Source organism: Alosa pseudoharengus, unplaced genomic scaffold, assembly GCF_046254945.1.
Source record: "Alosa pseudoharengus isolate Yale_2024_CS ecotype anadromous, Long Island Sound unplaced genomic scaffold, YU_APseudo_1.1 YU_APseudo_1.1_scf_1, whole genome shotgun sequence".
Taxonomy (NCBI): domain Eukaryota; kingdom Metazoa; phylum Chordata; class Actinopteri; order Clupeiformes; family Clupeidae; genus Alosa; species Alosa pseudoharengus.
Window position 1 is genome coordinate 38,336,807 of NW_027468564.1, and position 23,447 is coordinate 38,360,253.

The 23,447-nt window shown below is 42.2% G+C and overlaps 1 protein-coding gene and 1 long non-coding RNA gene across 2 annotated transcripts; one reads left to right on the plus strand and one right to left on the minus strand.

The window, feature by feature from the left end:
• Nucleotides 1-1,256: 1,256 nt before the first annotated feature.
• On the minus strand, nucleotides 1,257-18,313 carry commd1 (copper metabolism (Murr1) domain containing 1). The gene is made up of 3 exons (XM_076297557.1): nucleotides 18,134-18,313; nucleotides 17,057-17,371; nucleotides 1,257-1,815 (listed from the first exon to the last, which is right to left on the minus strand). The coding sequence occupies exons 1-3, from the start codon at nucleotides 18,305-18,307 to the stop codon at nucleotides 1,708-1,710; spliced, it is 597 nt and encodes a 198-aa protein (XP_076153672.1). The 5' UTR covers nucleotides 18,308-18,313; the 3' UTR covers nucleotides 1,257-1,707.
• Nucleotides 18,314-21,632: 3,319 nt separating this feature from the next.
• On the plus strand, nucleotides 21,633-22,411 carry LOC143137173 (uncharacterized). Its single transcript, XR_012989793.1, has 3 exons — nucleotides 21,633-21,762; nucleotides 21,988-22,029; nucleotides 22,329-22,411. It is a non-coding gene; the product is annotated as an uncharacterized LOC143137173 (long non-coding RNA).
• Nucleotides 22,412-23,447: the final 1,036 nt, after the last annotated feature.

Below are 23,447 nucleotides of genomic sequence, written 5' to 3' on the forward strand. Positions count from 1 at the left end.
AACACCAACCCATATTTTTCCAGCCATTCCATTACCATCCGTGAGAACCAGTTGTTCCGCGTCCCACCCCATCTCCAGTCTTGACACACCCAAACGTTGTTGTCACTAGGCTGCTGCCGCCGCCACATCCCTCTTTTCTACAGCTTTCCCCTATAAACTGGAACACGCTTACACCCAATAATCCTGTAGCTCTGTAGCTTTAATGATAAAATGCTTAAATGTTAATAGCTTAAATGTTATTCTATTGCTGTAATAATAATATTTGAACTGTTTCAGGAATGACCTCTAACCCCATCCCCTCTCCCACCTTTGCCAAACTTGCCTGAGAACCCAAATCAAATGAGGACTGGCTTATCAAGGCCAAAACACACGTAGCTCAGTGTGTTGTCAAACTAGCCACGCAGCTCTTAATGCTAGTGATGTAACACTACTAACTCTGGGTCTGGCTGTCCACGCGTACAGTATGGTGTGTGGTGTGTGTGTGTCTGGGTCTGTCTACGCGTACAGTATGGTGTGTGGTGTGTGTGTGTCTGGGTCTGTCTACGCGTACAGTATGGTGTGTGTGTGTCTGTGTCTGTGTGTCCACGCGTACAGTATGGTGTGTGGTGTGTGTCTGGGTCTGTCTACGCGTACAGTATGGTGTGTGGTGTGTGTGTGTCTGGGTCTGTCTACGCGTACAGTATGGTGTGTGTGTGTCTGTGTCGGTGTGTCCACGCGTACAGTATGGTGTGTGGTGTGTGTGTGTGTCTGGGTCTGTCTACGCGTACAGTATGGTGTGTGGTGTGTGTGTGTCTGGGTCTGTCTACGCGTACAGTATGGTGTGTGTGTGTGTCTGTGTCTGTGTCGGTGTGTCCATGCATACAGTATGGTGTGTGTGGGTGTGTGTGTGAGTGTGTGTGTGGGGTGTTTGTGTGTGTGTGTAGTGTGTGTAGTGTGTGTGTGGTGTGTGTGTGTGTGTGTGTGGTGTGTGTGTGTGTGTGTGTGTGTGTGTGTAGTGTGTGTAGTGTGTGTGTAGTGTGTGAGTGTGTAACAACCAGATGATGACCGGGGAAATAAAATGATAACAAGGGCCATTAAACCGATTTACCTCCTGAAACACGAGCATGAATCAGAGCTGACAGTGAGGTAATTCACTTACAGAGGCATCACTAGGAGACACATGAGACCTCATCATCGTGTCGCCATGTTAATTTGGTTATGACATATTTATGCCGTTTATGCCTTGCATGAAAAAACAACACAAAAGGCATCGGAAAGAAGTGACATTTAGCAGACGTTGTAATTGGGTACGAAACTGTAAGTGCAGGAATTTGGACATTGGTGTGCAAGATACACATTCAAAACATATACATGTGTAGACACTCACTTTTCACTAAACAATGCACAAGCCACCTGTAAGGGGCCCTTCAGACTTAAACACACACTCCAGAAATACAAACGTGCTCACTCACACACACACACAAAAATGCATCCACGCACACAGACATAAAATTGCATTTGCACAGAGATAGACAGACAGAAACACAAAAAACACACACACACACACACACACACACACACACACACACACACACACACACACACACACACACACACACACACACACACACACACACACACACACACACACACACACACACACACACACACACACACACACACACACACACACACACACACACACACACACACACACACACACACACACTAGCTTTTGTGAACGATGCTGTCAATGCTCTCCTGGATCTCAGCCATCTTCTTTAGCACCTGGTTCACCTTCGTCTCGTCAAATTCCAAACACACAAAATCAGAGTCCTGCAGAGGGAAAGACATGCAGAGATGGACAGACAGAGAGAGAGATGAAACAGACAGAGAGAGAGATGAAACAGACAGACAGAGAGAGAGATGAAACAGAGATACACCGATTAATATATGTGACATTACATACCTAATATATATTCCAACATTGCAAATACCATTGAAATTAAGTTAATCACACCTTTCTCCACACAGATTGGCCCAATTTAGCCTAAAATCAGCAGTATATGCAGAACAGAACATTCGCATCCAGCAACTGTTCATTAGTTTATTTTTTATTTGTTTGACAGTGTATGTATGTTAAAGAAAATAAAGAGAATGCCGCACACTCTGCTCCATGTTTTAATGTTGAAGTGACGTTTCGGCCGTCTGGCCTTCTTCAAACTTATACAACACCAACATCCAAAGTGTCTTTATTTACATTTACATACATTTTATTTTATGTCGGCCCGCCTCCCCCCCCCCCCCCCCCAAAAAAAAAACAAAAATTGCCATCTTTTCTCTTTTTATGCCTACATAGCCAAGGCAAATAGCGCAAACTTCGCTTAAAGACAACAGAAGATCAGCAAGCCTAAAAACCACTGAATGTGAAAAACCACTGAATGTCACCGAATGTAAAAACCATTCAATGTGATGCCTTGCAGTGGGAGGCCGCGAGTGGGAATATGAGCTCGTTGGCTTTCACACCGAACGAGCGCCGTCTCTGGCGTCATCTGGGTTAAACGGTCCCTGGTGCGCTCACGGGTAGCCCGATGCCCCAGATCTGGGTGCCAAAGGGACGCGCCCGACACAGAATACACTCGGACGGCGACGGAGACAAAGATGGGACAAACGGCCTGGCAACACACGGTCATCAAGACATCAAAAACAACAAACCCATAAACACACACACACCTGTCAGGAATGAGAGGGAGAAATGCTGATTAATAACACACACACACACACACACACACACACACACACACACACACACACACACACACACACACACCAAACTAATCTGGTGAAATTCTGTCACACAGTCGTATGTGCCTAGGCAGCTCATGCAGCTCACGACAGGAAGCCATGAGATTTGAGAGCTGGGGGACAAGAGACATTCAGCTCACGACAGGAAGCCATGAGATTTGAGAGCTGGGGGACAAGAGACATGCAGCTCACGACAGGAAGCCATGAGATTTGAGAGCTGGGGGACAAGAGACATGCAGCTCACGACAGGAAGCCATGAGATTTGAGAGCTGGGGGACAAGAGACAGAGGAGGAACTGCTGGAGATCGGAACAGGCCCTCAAGAACACCCAGGCACGCACGCAAAGGCAAGTATGCTGAGACACACACACGAACACCCAGGCACGCATGCACAGGCAAGTATGCTGAGACACACACACATACACGTGAACACAGGCACGTATACTGATACCCACCCACCCACCCACCCACCCACCCCCCCCCCCACACACACACACACACACACACACACACACACACACACACACACACACACACACACACACACACACACACACACACACACACACACACACACACACACACACACACACACACACACACACACACACACACACACACACACACACACACACACACACACACACACACACACACACACACACACACACACACACACACACACACACACACACACACACACACACACACACACACAGGCAAACGCACGCAGAGACACAAACAGACACACTCACACGTCTCCTGGGCGTAAGTGATGCCTGTGAACACTATGGTGAACACATCATTGACCCTGCAGTGTTTGAGTTGGAGGCTGTTGTAGTTTTCGTAGGGGGCAGAGATGCCTATGCCTAGTTGGTGTGGTCAATATGTTCACTTCCAAATCCCGCCTGCAAAATGTATACCGATTCACAATGCATTCAGCTCACCTTAAGTTCATCCCTAGATTTTAATAGCTTTGAAACAAGCCCCTACCCAAACGTGAATAAAAACATTGCTCTTTGGTGTATTTTCAAATTTTAACTTCTTTGGACAACCTCTCTCATGCAAATACTTCCAATAAATATTAGATGACTACTCAATCTCCATTTTACAAACCACTGCAATATCAACCACTTTCCTCTCACCATTGGTTTTCCAGTAACCTACTATTTTCTCTACGCGGATAGAAGGAAAATGAATCTTTAATGGAAGGGGGGGGGGCATCCGGTAATCAGATCAGTTGCTACTAGCCTACATCAACAAGCTCAAGGCACTGTAAGGCACCTTGATCCATGTCATAACTGGGTTCCGTAGGGCACCTTGATCCATTCATATGTTATGACCCTATAGAAATCGTATGGATTTGAATTGTTGCTGTCTAGACGTCTATTATTTTAGGACTGTTTTCCAGGAACCCATTGGTGTCTTCCACACATTTACAGGAAAAATAAGTAGAGAGAAATAGAGTTGCGGTGGGGTGAGTGCAGTGAAGCAGCATCCTGTACCCAGATCAGCTCCATCTCCACCTAATGAGCTGCAATGCTGTTAGTGCTGACTTATCGACCCGATTAATGCCATCTTTTCCTTAATCGGCATCTGCGGATTAAACAATAAATGTCTGCAGTCAGGCAGGCTCGTCAGTGTGGCTGCTAAAGTGCAATGGTAGCAGTCCTCCTTGTGTTGATTTCGTCATTCTATATGCAGATTTTTGTTCTGAATGCAACTGAACGTTCTGCATTTAACATTTCCAGAGAGAACATCACATGTGCAGAGCCTTATTTGAGGTACATCAGCCATGTCATCATTAGCGTGAAATATAACTTGGAACATAATAAAGATTTCACTTAGGGAATAATTTCTGATAGGCCATTGGGCAGGGTGTTGTTGAAATGAGGTAGTCCTACAGGAAAAGCTTGAAATTATGCTAGTCCAGGTTGTTTTTACATTTCCATGATATTACATTTCAATGTTGATCATTAAAAGCTTCATTATAAAGAAAAAATAATCATGATTAATTAGTTGTTTTTTATCATTTGACAGCCCTAAAAAAAACCTAAGATCAAGTGTTTGAGGAACTTTTCAGCCATTTCTAGGCCCGTTTACATGAACAGTATTTTTGTCATTCCGGTTAAACTATTCCGAATAAAAATTTTGTCATCCGTTTACAAAGGTACATTCTATTCCAATTAGGTGTGTACAGGCGCTGTTGCTGCTTTTCTTTTGCTCGAGAAGCTAGAGCAGGTAACCCATATTGACTGTATACATGGCTGTTCAATTATGCTGCTTTCGAGATGTCTCGTAAATCCGCCGCCCGAGTTGGAAAGTGTAAATTACCCAGCTTTCTTGCAGCATTTTGGGCAGGCACGCCCACTTTACCTAGGAGTACTTGAGGGTACCCCGAGGTGGACGTACGACCTTACAACAAACATGGCTGCGCCCATAGTTGAGATGAGATGACATGTATTTTTTTGCATATGTACTGTGTTGGTCATGTTAATGTTGATGTAATGCTCTTACACACTAGATTACATTGCTGCTTCAATCCGGTCACCAATTCATGCATTGCACGGTCTTGCTGTGCCTGCAATACAATGTAACAATTTGTTTTCCAGCTGTTTAGCTAGAGGCTACATGTAGCACAAAACAATAACAATGACTAGCCTCCTGCTAATGCCCCTCGTGGCTCGAGAGAAAGGCGTTCCTAAAGCCACTCATTGGTACATGTTGTACGGGTAAGTGTACGATGATTTACGAGACATCTCGAAAGCAGCATTAGAATAGGAATGGACTAGGAATGGACCACCCCTTTCATTCTAATCGGATTATCAGTTTAATTCTAATCTGTCATTTTTATTCCGACTGAGCCATTATTCCAATTTAGTGTCCATGTAAACCCACCTACTAACATCACCATTTTATAACTGTTCACATAAAATAAATCTGAATAAAGTAGGGATTTTTGATGTGTTGTAGTAGTAGTGTAAAGTAGTGGTTAATTGATTAGCAAACCGGTCAATACATTTTCTAGACTGGGTAAACCCAGCCTGATCTGCTGGCGATTTCTTTTTCGTCCTGTCTGTCACACAAAGAGGATGAAATGAATTTAGTCCATCAAGCAATTTCATTACCCTTGTACTGCAATTATGAATTTTCCCTAATCAGTATTGCCCATTGGAAGTCCAATATCGGTGGATAGCTACTCTGGGGTGCCTGGTAATTAACTGATGGATGGATGAGCCCCTCCCGGCTAACAGCTGACTGCTAACATTACAGACGTTTCTTCTGTGTTGTGTCTGCTCTCATGAAGCATGTGTGGTTCTCTAATTAGGCAGTATGACATGTTGGTTTAACACTAGTGAGCTAATGACTATTTAAAAAAAGGTATGTGGAAAACCTTGAAAACAGCACAAGTATCCCAACTGACTAACATGCTAAACTAACATGCTAACTGGTGTCTGCTGATGATATAACTGGCAATGTCCTGCTTGTGTTGGCGAAAAGCCATAAAGACATGCTATGTATTTTATACTGGCAATGTCCTGCTTGTGTTGGCTAAAGGCCATAAGGCTATTTACCTGAAAAGCAATGAGGAAATGACTAGACTGGTTTACACTGCCCTGACATAACAGGGTATATTTATTATGACTGGTGTTAATGTTTTACACGCACAGCAGTCAATGTCCTCAAAGCACCCCAGCTTGACTTAAGGCCCAACAACACTAGCAACAAAAACTAGATTTACGTTTATTCATTTAGTAGACGCTTCAAAGTGACTCACAGAAAGAGAATAACATTCAAGCTCCAGTGCAAAGGGGGCCTTAGTTTGGAAGTACTACATCAGTACAACACTATGACAAGAGTGCCGCCATTATAAGCACTAGCCATAATGTGGTAGGAGGAGAAAGTAGTAGAAGGAGAGGCGGTAGAAGAGGGAAGAGAGAGGGAAGTGGGTGATAAGTGTGTGTTAGCTTGTTAGTAGGGTTAGGAAAGGAGGTAGGTAATGGCTGCACGATATTAGGAAAACATGCGGTATGCGATAACATTATTGAGTACTGCGATAACGATATAACTTGCGATATTTAAATATTTCATGTTTTTCTCCACCTCATGTTTTTCACCAACCTCATACGCTGCGCATCCCACGTTATTAGGCTACCGGCATGCCAAGTGCAGCGGAAAGTGAAAGTAAGGGGCACATCGCACAGTCCAAGAAGTAGGCTAAATAACTTTTACAAATAATGAATCCTGATTACCTCTCTGCTGCTGTCTGGGGCTTTTGCTAAATGCAAATCATGAAATACAAGCCTTAAAGTGAAAGACAGATATCTTCTGATCCTATAACGATAACGAAAGAAATTGTTTATTTTAACACAGTGGAGAAGGACGCATTTGGCGTTGTGTTTGTAACATGTCATCCTTAATAAAACCAAAATATTTCCATAGAACAGACATGCTTTTCCTTTTAGTCACCAATTCCTCTTCACCCAAGTGTAACCTACCTCGCTCGATCTTCAGCCATCACAACATTAGCTCCCGCCTCAACACCTAAAACACCACACACCTAAACTGGTAGGGGACGGGCTTCTAGGGCAGCATGACAGCATCGGTTTGGTAAAATATTAGAGATGTCCGATAATATCGGCCCACCGATATTATCGGCCGATATTAGCATAAAAATGTAATATCTGTTAATATCGTTATCGGATTTTTTTTGCCTTAAAACCGATAAAATAATCCTTGCGTTACACCCAAATAGTGCCTATGCGCTCCTGAAGCGTTTACCGGCGCACAGATGATGACCTCATCAAGCTGCGTCTTGAAGCATACAAACAAGCGTGGATGGCTGCAGTAACAAACTTGCTGGCTCTGTTTCAACATTATGTCTGTGGTTTGGAATTGGCCATGGCCGTCGTAGCCCCTTGCGTTGGCCGTGACGCCCCTTTGAAAATCAGAGGTTTAGGCCACGGTGGCCTTGGTGCCCCCTTCTTTAAATATTCTGCTTTGCGTCCTACTAATAGCGATATATATTTAGCCTATGGCCTATGGCCAAATTACGCAGTGGAGAAAGTGACAGCGCAAGAAAGTGCGTCCAAATTAACCCATTCTTCTCAGTTGAACTACTCGCGAAGTAGCCTACTCATCACACAGACATCACAAGTATCACATGAAAGAGCTTTTTCTCAGCTTTTAAACGATGTTAGCCGCTAATTGCTGTGGTGAACGGTTCGCGAGAAAAGTAAATAATATCATTCAATTTAATCATAAATTCTACTGAAGGTTTTGCGTCCATCTCCCTACCCATTCATCTTGGTGGAATACTTCAGAACCCTTCGTTTAACATATGACAAACCATATATCAGAATAAACAGCAGACCTTACCGAACAGAAAGGTGTAAATCAGTCCCCTGTACAGTTAGCCGTTCTAGACTAATCCCGTTTTGAATTTGCAGTAAATTTCAACATACATGAATGTCTCCAAATTTGGGATTTAAGTTTTACACTGTGTTTAAATTGTTCCACATTATTTCATAACGGGCCAAATACAAAACAAATATTACAAATGTCGCCTAGATATCGGTAAATCAGAGGACAGCTGACTATAAGAGTTTGTGAAAGTAGCCTTAATGATCACAAAATGCTAAGCATGCATCTGAGTTTCTTAAAGCTGAGCTGTGCTTAAAGGGGTGGTTCAGGATTTTGGACATAGGACCTCATTTCCAAGTAAGCAAGTGTGATATTTATCAGTGGAGACAGTTTTCAACACGTTTCATTCAGTCCTTCTAATTGCAGAGTTCGCAGGTGCTAGGCTAGCGCAAGTCAACGGTATGTGCTAGCCTGCCACTAAAAACAGTCTTACCCACTCCAAAGTACACCCGAGGCAAATAAATGATAACGCCAGACTATCGATGTAAATGTCTGTATTGATAGTGTTATTTCTAACGTTATTCTATCCTTGCATTTCAACGATCACATTACATTTTGAGGGACTAGTTTCTTAGCAGCGGCGGAATTATACTTCTCCGGTTAGTAGTACTGCGCCGAAAAGTAAACAATAAAGCGCACTCCAATGGGGATACCTAGTAGTAGCCTTGGTAATAGCAGTCCGCCGCTGAGTTGCAAAATGACTACTAACAACTTCAGGGACCAAAGTATAACTATTGCAACGCGATGCAAGGGTAGTTGTATTTCTTACACTATTCTATCAACACAGACATTTACATCGATTGTCTGGAATTTGCCTCAGGTGTAGTTTAGAGTGGGTAAGACTGTCTTTAGTGGCAGGCTAGCACATACCGTTGACTTGCGCTAGCCTAGCACCTGCGAACTCTGCAATTAGAAGGACTGGATGAAACGTGTTGAAAACGGTCTCCACTGATAAATATCACACTTGCTTACTTGGAAATGAGGTCTTATGTCCAAAATCCTGAACCACCCCTTTAAATTGTTCAATACATGATTTCATAACAGGCCAAATATAAAATAAATGTTAAATATAGCCTAGATATCTGAAAATATTAGATGATCAGATGATTTACAGTTATATGTAATATGTCATGTTTTATGTTTTTGTAATGTTTCATACAGTGATGCAGGTCTACTGCAGTGAATACAACTTTGATAATTTTTATAGCCTACTATAGTTAACTTTGGCCTTGGTGTCCTGACATGTGGCCTTTGTGCCCCCCACCAAATATGCCCAACTGAAGGCCAAGTGGCCTTGCCCCTAAAATGGTGAAATTCCAAGCCTGATTGTGGGTATGGCCCGTTATGAAGGCCAGTCAGTCTTTTAGCCCCGTTCATTGGACTAATACTAAAGGATAAACTAAATACATTTGTTTACTACTCTGGAAGGTCTGGACTGAAACTTTGTGCCTTCCTTGTTCTTATTGCACACTACCTTAATGTTGCATCTCTTTGTTGTTGCTCATGTAGAGCAGTGCTGATTGAGCCCAGTTTATAATTTCAATGATTGCATTAGCCCAAGTAATGGGCTAGGGACAAAGGCTGCTTAGATTTGTACACCTTAAAATGTTTTATTTTTTGTACTTCACCTCAAGCCTGAAGTATTTTTTGTAGCTCAAACAAATGTTTTCAAAATTGTGCAGTATAGTTGCTTGCCACATTGTAATTGACTCATATTTGTGCATTCATTCAATTAAGGTGATTGAGTTTTAGTTAAAGAAACAGTTCATGAAGCATCCTACAAATGCAGGCTCATTTAACACAGAAAAAGGGTAGCCTGTCATACACTATGCCTGTTATTTTAGTTGGCTTTACATTCTGCTATGTTGCAAGTATTTTTCTTATTTTGCACAGACAATGTTAACATTTGGAAAGCCTTGTTGCATTCAAGAATGCATCCAGTGGGGCATCACAATAACATTAAGCATGTTGTGTTAATTCCACAACAGGAGATATGTGATGTTACCTAAATTAGTTTTGAGGAAAAATAACCCATATATCGACATCGGTATCGGCTGATATCGGAATCGAAATTGGAGAGTTGGACAATATCGGCATATCGGATATCGGCAAAAAAGCCAATATCGGACATCCCTATAAAATATGTTGACATTCAGAATGTGAATACACCATAGAGTGTATGGAATGTGCACGGCACAGAAAATGTATCGAAATTTATCGAAAATTAAGTAATCTCTGCGGTATGTCCATCGCAAATGTTGATATCGCAATAACGATAGATTGTAGATATATCGTGCAGCCATAGTAGGTAAGGAGTTGAGTTATTCGGCTACTATTTCCAACCATGTAGCCTGATGATGGCAACATGTCACAAAAATATGTTATAAATTATTTTTTTGATATATGTGTGTATATATATATATATATATATATATATATATACACACACACACTATATATACACTATATATATACACACATATTTCTAAAAAAGAAATCATAGCCCTGTAGCTGCCTGGCTGCAGCAACTCAGACTTATGTGAAAAATTGTTTTCCTTCAGTCCACTCCTTTGTACTGTCACAAAACACAGACAGACAGCTTCCAACAACAGATTCCAACCTGACCATTCAGATCCCCACAGAAAGGACAGAAACTTATTATGGAAAAGCCGGGCATTACCCCTCCCCCCCTCTTCCCAGTCTCTCAGTCTAACAGCACACTCTTATTTTACTGGCAATGTAAATTAGTTGCTATTGTTGCTATCTCTTAATAACTACTCAAATACTGATATGGTACAACCTGCAGGTGGGGTAGGCAGGGCCAACGGATAACTGTCCATATAATCAACACCATGTATGCACATGGACAAACACACACACCCACCACACTCACACCCACACACCCACACACACCCCCCCCCCACACACACACGTTATAGCTGATGTTGAAACATAACAGTCTCCTCAAACACTGCCACTATTCTATCTTAAACCAAAAGTTTGAGCAATCTTGTATATGTAAAGCCTAACTTTGTGTGCCTGCGCACAACGCACATTCATGTTTTATGCACACACACGCAGACAAACGCACATACAAACACAGTCTGGATACCATCGTCTCTCGAAGCTCGCTCCACAAGCCCCTGTGTTTGCAGAACAAACAGTTCTGCGCAGAGCAATGTCAGATGGAAAAATTCAACCAGAATCCCTGTGCCAATCCCTTTTTTGGGTTACATGGCCAGAAAGAAAGAATGAAAGAATGAAAGAAAGAAAGAAAAGGAATGAGGACAGAAAGTGGAATAATGACAAAATGGTGGCCTCACTTGACTTGAGCTGATTAAGATAAAAACAATATCATTATTTCAATAATAATATATAAAAACATATGCAAATCTTGATTTAAAAAAAGTTCAAAAGTTAAATGAATAGATTTTAAAAGTCCAAAAGTTAAATGAATAGATTTTAAAAGTTTAACTTATTGAGGGTGATGGTTTTGGCGGGAGTTGTAATGGCCAAATCACCAATCACATTGGTAGGCAGTCAGTAAGGGAAGAGGGAATTCCTAACGACTCATAACAACCACAGAGACAGCAATCTGGGAAGTGTGAGAGTGTGTGTGTGTGTGTATAGACATGTTCAGAGGAGACACAAGGATTCAGTATCTGCAGACTCCTACAAAGGTCCAGTTTATTATGAAGATTCGGTGTCTGTTTGTTTGTGTTTAAACAAACAACAAAGCCTCTCATTTTGTAAAATGGCTGGGGTGAGAGAGCTAGTTACCTTTAATGCCATAATCAGGCTGTACTTGCTTATGGCCTGCTATCTTAATTTGAAGCTTTCCTGTCACAGACATAAATGAATAGACTGACATAGACTTACATCAACAAACCCAAATTGAAGGCTGGGCTGTCCATGGTCCACTCCGGAGGACCCTGACCACTCCTTAAACTCCACGGCCGGGCTCGTCTACAACGGATGTCGACTAACTTACTATTCACCAGCTCTTGTGGGACCAACGTTTTAGACACACCTACTATTCACCAGCTCTCGTGGGTCTGACGTTTTAGACACGCCACCTCTTGTTATCACCGCTCATCAAATCTAGGCAAAGCATGCGACGCGTGCAGACTGCATGCATGCCACGATGAGCGCCACTTCTGTTCGTTCACACGGGTTTCTTAATTGCTAAATTGCGTAGACGAGGTGTCTAATGTTTGTCACGGAGGAGAGGTTAAGCATGACCCCAAGTGACCGATAACGCACACGTTTCTCCAGACTGCAAATGGAAAAAATAAAAAACAGATCTACCACACAATCCTTAAAAAGGCATGATACATACTGATATGGAAAAATGAAGCTACCACAGCACATTTTCCTTATGTCATCCTATGGTTGCTGAGTGACAAATTAACGGTCATATAAAAAAAAATTAAAAGACCACTGCAAATTTGAATATGACAGTCAACTCATTCGAATGTCACTCAGCAACCATAGGATGACATTAGAAAAATGTGCAGTGGGGCAGTTGTTTCAGAGCTGTATTTTAAGCATTCAAAAAATGGTTATGAAATAACTAGGATTTCTGCTCTGAAATATCTTCTCCACAAAAAAACATATGGAAGCTTTGCATTGACTCCCATTTAAAAAAAGAAAAGAAAGAATCAACCATCAACATTGGTTGACAAATGCTGATAACTACACTAGTGCCACAATGGTGAGCCTGTTACTGTGCCAACAGACCAACAGTGGCAACGGGTGGGACTGATGACCCAGTCTTTCTGTGTTCCGTTATAAAATCGACAACCCACCTGGGAGCTGCCACGCCTAAAGAGGGAGAACCTTGTGGCAAAAGCAACGAGGCAGACCTAGCCATGGGGCAGGACAGGGCACACACACACACACACACACACACACACACACACACACACACACACACACTGTGTAAGCTTGTTTGAAGACATTCTAGAAGACCGAAGAACAGGGACTTGCCCAACTCAGAAGTAGGCCAAGGCCAACGCAAACAAAGTGTCTATGCTTGCCTTGCACATAACCTTGTCTTCACAGTAGCACAAAGCACTACCTTGCCTCCAACTGTATGTGATCATTTTATATTTTAAAAGTACCTTCCTCTTCGCTGTAGTTTCACTCAGTTCTGTGGCCATGTAATCTCGGCTTTATTGTAAATGAGGTTCTTCCCTCAATTAACTTTCCGAGAATTACAAAAAGAGGCAAGAGGTTACCGGTACTACTACATCATCCAATAAAACTCATAAAAGCAACGGCTTTTCACAGTCTAGTCTTATCAAGCGCTTGGGTACATGTTATCTGGCGAATACATGTACATACACAAGGGCAAGGACAACGTCCACACTGTTGGCAAGAGTGGGAACGGCCACTGGCCACAGACTTGTGCCAGGTTGAGCGTGTATTGAAACCCAACCAGAATCACAGAGGTCTTAATATGAGCTGCTCTGGGTTCACTTATTGGCTATGACTTGGCTCATAGACCACTATTAATGGATGGTAACAGTTCCACACAACAGCTAATGGGTGTTAAGTGAATTTGGCTTAATGCCATTTAAGCATGTACAGCTACTTTTTGAGGCAAAAGCATTGTAAGAATGATAACACAATGATTGTAGATCAATCATTTATTTACCTTAATAGGTGCTATATGTAAGATTTGTTGCTTAAAACTAGACAACCAAACTAAAACTAGAAATAGAAACAGTGTGAAAATAACTGCGTTGATGTAATGTCACGGATGCCTATTGCCTGCTCTGGGTATGCATGCTCTGACCAATAGCAGCGGACAAGCTCAGATATGAGCTGCAAAAGTGGAAAGAAACAGATTTTCAAACAAGGATTTTGAAATAGAGAAAAGGTCAAAGAGGGGTGAAGTTCAGACATAAGGAGTTCTTCTTCGTGCATCAGCAAACAGTTAAATATGCTATGTCTGGTAAAAGTGCTCGAAAAGCATTACTGTGATATCGTAGTCCGGTAACTAAGAGACTGGGCCCGTCCCAATACCTCCCCTACCCCTAGATTTTTGCCCTAACGTGTAGGGCTAGGGTGTCCCATTACTTTAGGGAGCAAGGGGAAGTGCTATTTTCCCCTTAAAATCAACCCTCAAAATATAGCCAGGACCGATGCAGGCTTAAAACGAAGTGGGAGATGAAATTACCTAGGATACTGTGCGAGCTCAGTGAGATAGCCAAATTTTTTATATATTTTCGCAAATAAGCATATTAAAATTTCGAAATATGTTGGAATATGTTAGTTTGATGCACATCTGATGGACTGTTGAGTTTTGAACACTAATGTTAGAAAATATCTCACGAAGCTATCTGACGATGTTCATGATATCTGCTGAGTGCTTTGAGAGAGTCTGCCCATCAAATGTGTGGGATTAGTTCATAATGCCAGTATGGCCGTTGTCTACACATATCCAGGCCTTTCTTGTATGCCTCCCCATTCACTTAAATATGAAAATAATTGCCAAAGTTCAAAGTGAGATGTCAAGATGGCCGTCGAGTGGGGGGACTGGATTATACAGTCTTTGCTTAAACACACAACCACCAATACACTCAACCACAAAACCGAAACCCCAGATTTGATGGTTAACAAACACATCTTTAGTCATTTTGTTTTTAAAAAAACATATGGCAAATTCAACCCATCATACTAAAGCCAGTCAGGTGGCAACATTGCAGCCTGGCCTGCAGCATTCAGTCTCCTAAACCAACTACACCTTTTCTTTATATATCTCACAAAAACGTAAGTTTATGATTATCCTTCACGTCTGGAAAGTCCTGTGACCTGGCCAGCTAAGACATTAGCCAGGTCCATCAGATCGCAAGCATGGCCATAGATGTAAATGATCAGAGGAGGCATTTCCACAAACTTGTACTACAACTGCTGTAAAGGAGATTCCACGTTCAAAAGACTTGCCATTGCAAAGCTCATCTTTGCTCAGTCATGGCTTATCTCTTCGATCGATCATAAATGGATAGAGAACCTCCCCCTATTCGACCCCTTCATCCTCTGGTCACTTAGCAACAGCAGATATGGAACTGACCATGGTAACCAAGGGCTCAGTTCTGCTCCTAGGCTATGGTGTAACTGAGGACTCTCCTTTAGAATAACTGTATCCTCAGTGTTATTAATATCCACAATATAAATCACTATCCACAAAATAATCAATTACCTTTAGTATATTCAAATTCAATTCAAAGAACTTTATTTTTCCATTAGGAACTTCATGTGTGGAAAGCATCAGTGCATACATACATACACACACAAACGTAAAAAATAATCAATATCATCATTATAATCAATACCCCCCGCATATTTAACAACTTTGGAATAATTCATATCTTTAGCACTGGTAATAGGCAATGGAGTACCGAAGTGTGACATTATGTTTCCACGATGGCAGTTTCACTGGATCTAATCAACGGCATTGCATGTAGACATGTGGCATAATTTCTACCTCATCAATTATTTTTAAATGTAGGCTATAACCGTTTAAAAGTGTTTTACCTGTTAGGCAGCAGCTCAGCCACATAACACAGATTCCCTGTCAGGTGTTAGAGTAATAAACAAAACCCCAGTGGATATTTCACTGGAGTCTTATCAAAGGCTGGTGGTTGCTTAGAGTTATGTTTTTCCACCCACCAAGACATGTCTCTCTCTCTCTGCTTGTGGGAAATATCCTGACCCTCTACCCTCCCACTGTGCATGGTTAGGGGTTAGACCTATACACTGCTGGATTTTGGGACCAAAAGGAGCAAAACGCCATCTCTCTGAGTCTGGGCATACACTCTATAGATTGTGTTACACCATCAAATATTATTACACTTCATCTCAAAAACAACCACAAAATTATCACACTCATCTTCTCTCTCTCTATCCATCTCTCCCTCTCCATCCATCCATCTATCCCTCTCTCTATTACCTATCTATCTCTCTCTCTCTCTCTCATTCACCTACACACTTTCATTCCTCCGGTAAGACACACCTGCTGCTCCATCCCCACCACAGCCCCTATTCTTTTTTACAACAAGACAACAACACGTTGCAGTTAGCTTTTCGAGACACTTAAAGTATTTCACTAGCCTAGAAATCTAGACGCACCCTAGCGGCAGCAAATTACATTTGCTTCCAGGGCTAGTCTAGCAACTCTCCGTTGGCTTGTGAGCTCGAAAAATTAAACTTCTATCAGGCCAATGAAATCGTGTAGTCGTTAGGCGGGCTTAACAATGATTGATGGCAGAGTTGCAACGGTTTGGCTTGAATTCCCTGCTACTTGAAAACAAAGAAGATGGATGTTGCTGTTGGCGAACAGTGTGACACGAGTTAAGCTTGACAAAAGTTTGAACTAGCCCACTAGCTCCTCTGGTGGGAAAACGCATGGGACTCATAGCACTGTCCTATTGCGTGCAGCGGGAATTTGAAAGACAACCGATTATCCCGCCCCTCGGACTGAGCACTGCGAACGGTGAGTGCCCAGACCCTACATTTTAATGTGGGTCTGGCTCGTCAGGCTAGTGCTTCACTGTAAAGGGGGGGGGGGGGGGGACCTCACTAACCACCACCAATGTGTAGCACCCACCTGGGTGATGCAGGGCAGCCATTATGAGACAGAATGCTCACCACACACCAGCTTGAGGTGGAGAGTGAGGGAGTGAATGAGCCAATTACACTGAGAGATGATTAGGGGACCAGATTGAATGAGCCAGGTGACCAGTCTTTCTTTCTTTCTCTTTCTTTCTTTCTTTCTTTCTTTCTTTCTTTTTCTTTCTTTTTCTTTCCTTCTTTCCCTCCCTCCCTCCCTCCCTCCTCCTCACCTCTCCTTGTCTGCCCAGCTCCAGCTCCAGCAGAGCGACGGCGTTGCCAGACGCCTCTCCTCCCTCGCCGCTCCCACCGCCCCGGCCGCTGCTCGCCGCCTGCACGTCCACCCTCCAGCTGAGGCCGCGCAGGCCGGGCTCCCAGCGGCTCTGGCTCACCAGGCTGTCCCGCACGCGCACCCGGTGCCCCTTCCAGAAGCGGGAGAGGGCGGCCGCCTGCTCGGTGCTCAGGCCGCCCGAGCTGCCCTGCTTGCGGGTCTGAGCCGTGAGGAAGGCCTCCAGCTGAGCCTGGTCCATGTCCGCCGAGGCGATAGACTGAGGAAGGAGGAGGAGGAGGAGGAGGAGGAGGAAGTGGAAGTGGAGGATAAGAGAGGGGAATAAAGCAGGAGGCGAGAGAGATTTCAGATGGAGGAAAGAATAAAACAACAGAGGTTAGGCTTAGTACTGTACTAGCAAGCAGGCCTAGGTTGCAGGCAGTGCAGCCACAGGCCTATCTCAAAGAAACTCTTTACTGAATAAGTCATCCCGAAAGATCCTACACCAAACTAGAAAAAAGGGCGAAAACCATTATGGGTAATAATGACCTCAAATTTAAATCAATGCCCTATTATTAATATAATCTTCAATTGTATTCTGTGAGTGGTTGTGCGGACAATACTGCCATCTTATGTTTGTAGTCAGTATCTACCTACCTGACTCACACACAAGCTCCTAAATCAGATTTAGCCTAGGCTATATTTGCCGGACCTCCGAGTGAAAAAGTCCCACGACAGCATCTGGAGGTAAATGGCTTTTTAGACAACAGTTATCCGCGACCGCCTTGCACAGCATCGTAAATGGTGGCCTTGTTTTAACACTGGCGTAAAAGTGTGTCGAAAACATTTCAGCAATGAAACTGAGCGAGGAGAAAAAAAGACATGCAACAGGCGGCTCAGGTTACCCCCTTACGACAACAGACTAACATTACCTGGTTGATGGTGCACTGTGCATATTCATACAAATAGTGCTAACTTAACTTAACGTCTCAAAACCTCTGGGAAGTTTTCCATAACGTTAGCCTACAGCTTGCCAAATCACCTTTACAAGGCCTTTCATTTTTTCGTGCAAAGCGTGGAATTCCTCTTGGGACAAGTCAGGATAAAGTTCATTTTTCAGCAGGTCCTCGGTTATTTCCAATTTATTGTAATAAACCTTTTGCGCGATGCCATTTAGTAAACCATTTAGAGACTTCAATGTGTCTGCGTCCGCCATGTTCAATGTTGGCTATGAAGTCACGTTACCCTGGTCATGTGAGTTACTGATATCAAAATAAGAGTCATGGGCTAGTAGTATAGAATTGAATAGAAAAATATAAGCTATTGTTAAGTCTTCCGTTAACACGAGACATGTATGTACCTCAAATGAAAAAAATATTATTATTATTATTATTATTATTATTATTATTATTATTATTATTATTATATTGTTGTTGTTGTTGTTGTTGTTGCTGTTGTTATTATCATTATTGTTATTATTAATCATTTAACTGAACTATGGAGCTTGTCAGACAGTACAGGTCTTCTAGTCCAATGGCATCATCACCAGTCCTGGTAATCCTGGTAGCCTGTCCCTATAAGATAATACTCCCCAAACTTTTTCTTCAGAGAGCCAGCTCACTATGCCTGGCTATAAGAGAGGGCCAGAGACTCAGAGTATGTCAGTAACCGTAAATAGCGTAGTGCTGTGAACAACAGCAGTCTACCTTAGTTGAATATTAATCCATTACATTTAATCATAGGCTATTGTAATCTAATACCATTGTTGGCTCTGTTTATTTTATATTGCCATCATGCTATTTCAGTATAAAATGTAGTTCAACATGGAAATAGCTAAAATGAAATAATACTAATAAAAATACTTTAGCATTCCCAAAAGTATATTTTATTCAAATAATATAAAGTTTTCAAACTATGAGAGTTTTATGAAGCGCTGGAAAAAACATCTGAAATTGACCACCATTTTAACTTCTCACCTGGAGAAAACTGTGTGGACTTTGCTGTCTTTGTATGAACATTTGAATGAGTGAATAACAAATAGAAATAATTATCCCAGAAAGTCCCTGAAATATCACTTTAGAAGTTAAGCCTTTTAACAATGAATTGACAAACTTTTAGAATAGGCCTACTTTGACGACTGATGCAGTCGGTATAGGCATCTTGTTTGCATTACATTTCAGGTAGGCCTACATTTTCAAAGGCAAACTTGAAACAGCGCCAAAACAACCCCCAGTGGACAAAACAATTAATACATGTGTACTGTTATGCAAGACTCCTCATAATGAACGGGGGAAAGGAGGTTATAGTTTGATGGTGCCGTACTCCTTTGCAGGGCGGATGCTATACAACGGACATGTTTTGGGGGGCTCCACCCAAAATGAGGTGGCCGTAACCGGCCCGCGGACTGTAGTTTGGGGACCACTGCAATAAGGCCTTGGTCTGATGATCTAATCAAAATTTGAGCTTGATATTTTACTGAGGTCAGGTGACGCATGATCTCACGGTCAGTTTTGATTTCCTGAGATAGCAAGGTGTGAGATCTAAACCCTGGAATTTACTCACATTGACATATTATAAAACAGCACAGAGGAGCCTATCAGATCACAGATCAAAGGAATAGAAGGTTCCATTGAGGAATGTTGTGAAACTTAGAATGAGTCGTGCCACCCACTCAATGCCATTGAAGATTCTGATTGATTATTAATCCAAATGAAATAAAATGCCTGATAAAGGCCCCAGGGTGTCTCGCCATGTCAAAGACATTTTGCCTGTTGAGGGTCAAAAAGACAGCCTGTGAGGGTCAAAAATATATTGATAACATTTTGTGGATAATTATTTTTGTCCTGTGGTGGTCAGGTGTCTTTGGTAGAGAGGCCATTATTCTCATTTGTACGAGTTACTGTTCACCGGGATTGTGCTTCTGCCCCTTGGACCCTGTTATTACTTGCAGTGGTAGATTTAGCGTTTTACACGGGGTCATAAAAACAGAGGACGGGCAATGGAAACTGTGAAAGCCACTGTATTGATTTGCCAGCTTCATCACTTGACTTTTTTTGGGGGGGGCGGGGGGTTGGTCAGAAGGCAGAAACGATACCTAAGTTTGGTGTGAGTTCAGGGAAGGATTAGGGAGTGTAAGGCACAGAAGCAACATCAGGTGTCTTCTGGATCGAAATAGCAGCCGCTTGAGATGGGTCCTCCTGTTTTTAAGATCTTTCTCTTCGTGGGGGTCGTGTTACCATACGGATCATGGTGTCTTCCAACCAGTATGTGCCTATTTTCTTGGCTAAGGCCTGTTGGCTTTATAATTTGATATCTTCATTATAATGTGGAATGCCAAGTTTTGTATTCCTGGTCAGTGATTCTGTTGTAAATATCTAAGCAAATTTTCCAAAATGCTTAAAAGGTAAAAGCTCATTCTTTTGATATTTTAAGCAGGATTACTTTTTTTGTATTACCATGTTTTACAGTTGAAAAATAACAAAACAGTAAAAGGGCCCAAAAAGAAAGATTTGAACATCCTGGATTGTCAGTATTTAACAACATGCCCGTTGGCAAGTATCACTGTCTTGTAAATGAGTTATATAGCCAGCATTATATAGAAAATAATGTTTCATCTTTAACTTGCCAGTTCATCTTTAACATGCCAGTTCATCGTCACTCACTATACTCACACTATTGACAGCAACGTAACTTTGCCCAAACATTTGCATGCCTCTCCGTTGTAAGTAAATATACTTTGATGAGTTGTGTGGTGCTGTTTAGTATGTTGACTGCGTTAGGAGATGGTGTAATGGGCTCTTTCTGACAGGAGGTAAGTTTTAGCTGGAAAGGGCAAGACAGGGATATATATATATAACACAATTCATACACATTGGATATATACAACACAATTACACATTGGATATATACAACACAATTCATACACATTGAACATTGAAAGTATTTCAACAGCTGGGGGGGGGGGGGGGGGTTATAGAACACCTAAGGGAGGTTTTAGGCATTGCTTTTGCATCGTGCCAATGCCCCTTAGCTGTCCTAAAATCAGTGTAACCTACGGCCTCTCGGGGCTTATTGGAAATGAGCTGGGAAATTCCTCTCTCCTCACCCATCACCTCCTTTCCTCAGCTACGACTGTGAACTGTGGTGGCGGATCCAATTTCCATTTGGGGGAAATAGACGAAGACTATGAAGGTGATGCTGGCTGCACTTTTTTGTTGTTGTTGACTTGATTTAAGGAAAGCTAAAAAACCTTCTTGTTTTTCTCTAAATTGATATGTCTATTGCTATTCTTATGTTTACTGTTATTGTTAAGTGCTTTTCTAATGTAATTGGGTTTGGATTAAAGCAGCTGCTACATTTCATAAATATAAACATTATATTTTAATGTTTAAATGTATATCTGCAATATGTGGCCATAGCAGTGTATTAGTGTATGTGATTTTAACCATTGAAAGACAAAACACATCTTAGCCGTATCATGCTGACTAGCGCGTGCGTACCTGTGGTCCAGGTGAGGTGGAGATCTTGCAGGGGATTCCTGTAGGTGAGAATCTGGTGCTGGAGGCCTATCTGTTTCCCACTGGAGTCACATTTCTGCAGCTGGACTATACCGTCGGGAACCCAACCGCTGTGGTCAGAACAAAAAGGCCGCTGGATGCAGACGCTCTTGATGTAAGTCAACCTGTTCGGCACAACAGTAACATGTATGATGATGATGGTGACGATCATGAGATGACATGAAATCATTATTCACAGAAATGATGGCCCACTCTGTTGGGAAAAGTTGATATTAGTGTATACTGCAGTGTACTAATAGCTCTTTCAGACACACAAACAGACAGAGATACATAGACAAAGTATTTCTACACAAAGTAATGTTTTCTTTGTTTTCTGCAGGGTGGTGGACTCTTAACCTATGCCGTAAAATGTGGGTCAGAGGTGAGTTCAGACTAATACTGCATACATTTTGATCTTGTTGTTTACTATTGATATTCTCCTTAATGTAGTCTTGCCATGTTATTGTTTTTATATGATTGATTGTTTGTTATTGCTATTCTCCTTATTATAGACTGACTAACATTTTAATTTGTTTCCTGTTAAATTTAAGTATTATATTGTTTCGTATTTGTATGTCGCTTTGGACAAAAATGTATCCATAACCATAACCATACATGTAATTTATGTTATGAAAGAAGTAATTAAATGTAACAAAAATGCACAATGTACATTCCCCACAGATGAAGAACACTCGCGAACTAAATGTCAGAGACAAGAATGACAATCCACCAGTCTTTCAGCAAACACAGTACACTGCCACAGTCTCTGAGGTAAAGTCACAAACAAAATCATAACATGATCAGGCAACCAAATGCAATCTATTGTGATTTCCCCCACAGTCATTAAATATAGAATTCCATTACTATATATATGCATGCATGTGTGTGTGTGTGTGTGTGTGTGTGTGTGTGTGTGTGTGTGTGTGTGTGTGTGTGTGTGTGTGTGTAGCCTATGTATATAATGCTTTATCTTCTCTCCAATGAAAGACACTGGGTGTGGGCTCGTCATTGCTGACGGTGAAGGCGGAGGATGCTGATGTCACTGATGCCAACAACCGATTGACTTACTCCATCCAGGTAAGCCCACCTGACCAACATTGTTCTTAAATGGAAAATGCTTACGGCAGCTGAGCATCTCAGAAAAGTTGTACAGGTGTGCCATACGTTTGTAAAAACGTAGGATGAGATCAGACAGGATGTGCTTTGCTGCTAGTAAAATGTGAGGTGTACTATATTTTCATAAAAACGTGTAGGGAGCCTTTTTCACTTTGAGGCGCTCAGGGCTCTGCAAAAATGCAAGCAGGTGCACAAAACGTGAGGTGCTCTGGGCGCATAAGAAAAGCACAACACGCTTACTACCAACACGAAACAACATACTGCAAAAAAAAAAACAGGCGGGTCACTGCAGAAAAGCACATCCTGTCTGATCGCGGCCTCATTGTGTTATCTAGATGTGCTCAGATATTCAGGTAGACCTATATTCCAGAGAAAAGGTAGTAGTGGAGCAATACTACACAATGTTTATTGGTGTTTTAAGCCCCCAACGTTGTCTTCAAGGCAGCGCTGCCTGGAAGGCGCTAGGGTTAGGCATGGACTAAGGTTAGGGTTAGGGTTAGGGTTAAGGTTAGGATTAGGTGCCTTTAAGTCAACGGTGGCAGCCCTGCCTGGAAGACGACGTTGGGGGCTTAAAACACTATCGAGCCACTGTGTTGAGCATCAAGTCTCCAGCTTGTTAGTGATTCTGCTCTATTCCAGGCTCCAGTGCCGAGTGTCTTTGAGATGAGGGCCGACGGGCTGATT

Bases quoted from the DNA above. Each gene is read 5' to 3' on its own strand.
- commd1 (XM_076297557.1), bottom strand. From the start codon at position 18,307: ATGGCGGACGCAGACACATTGAAGTCTCTAAATGGTTTACTAAATGGC. The intron at 17,372-18,133 runs GTGATTTGGCAA...CTCCTTCCTCAG, and splicing joins AAATGAAAGGCCTTGTAAAG to TCTATCGCCTCGGCGGACAT. The intron at 1,816-17,056 runs GTGAGGAGGAGG...TTCCCTCTGCAG, and splicing joins AGCTGGGCAGACAAGGAGAG to GACTCTGATTTTGTGTGTTT.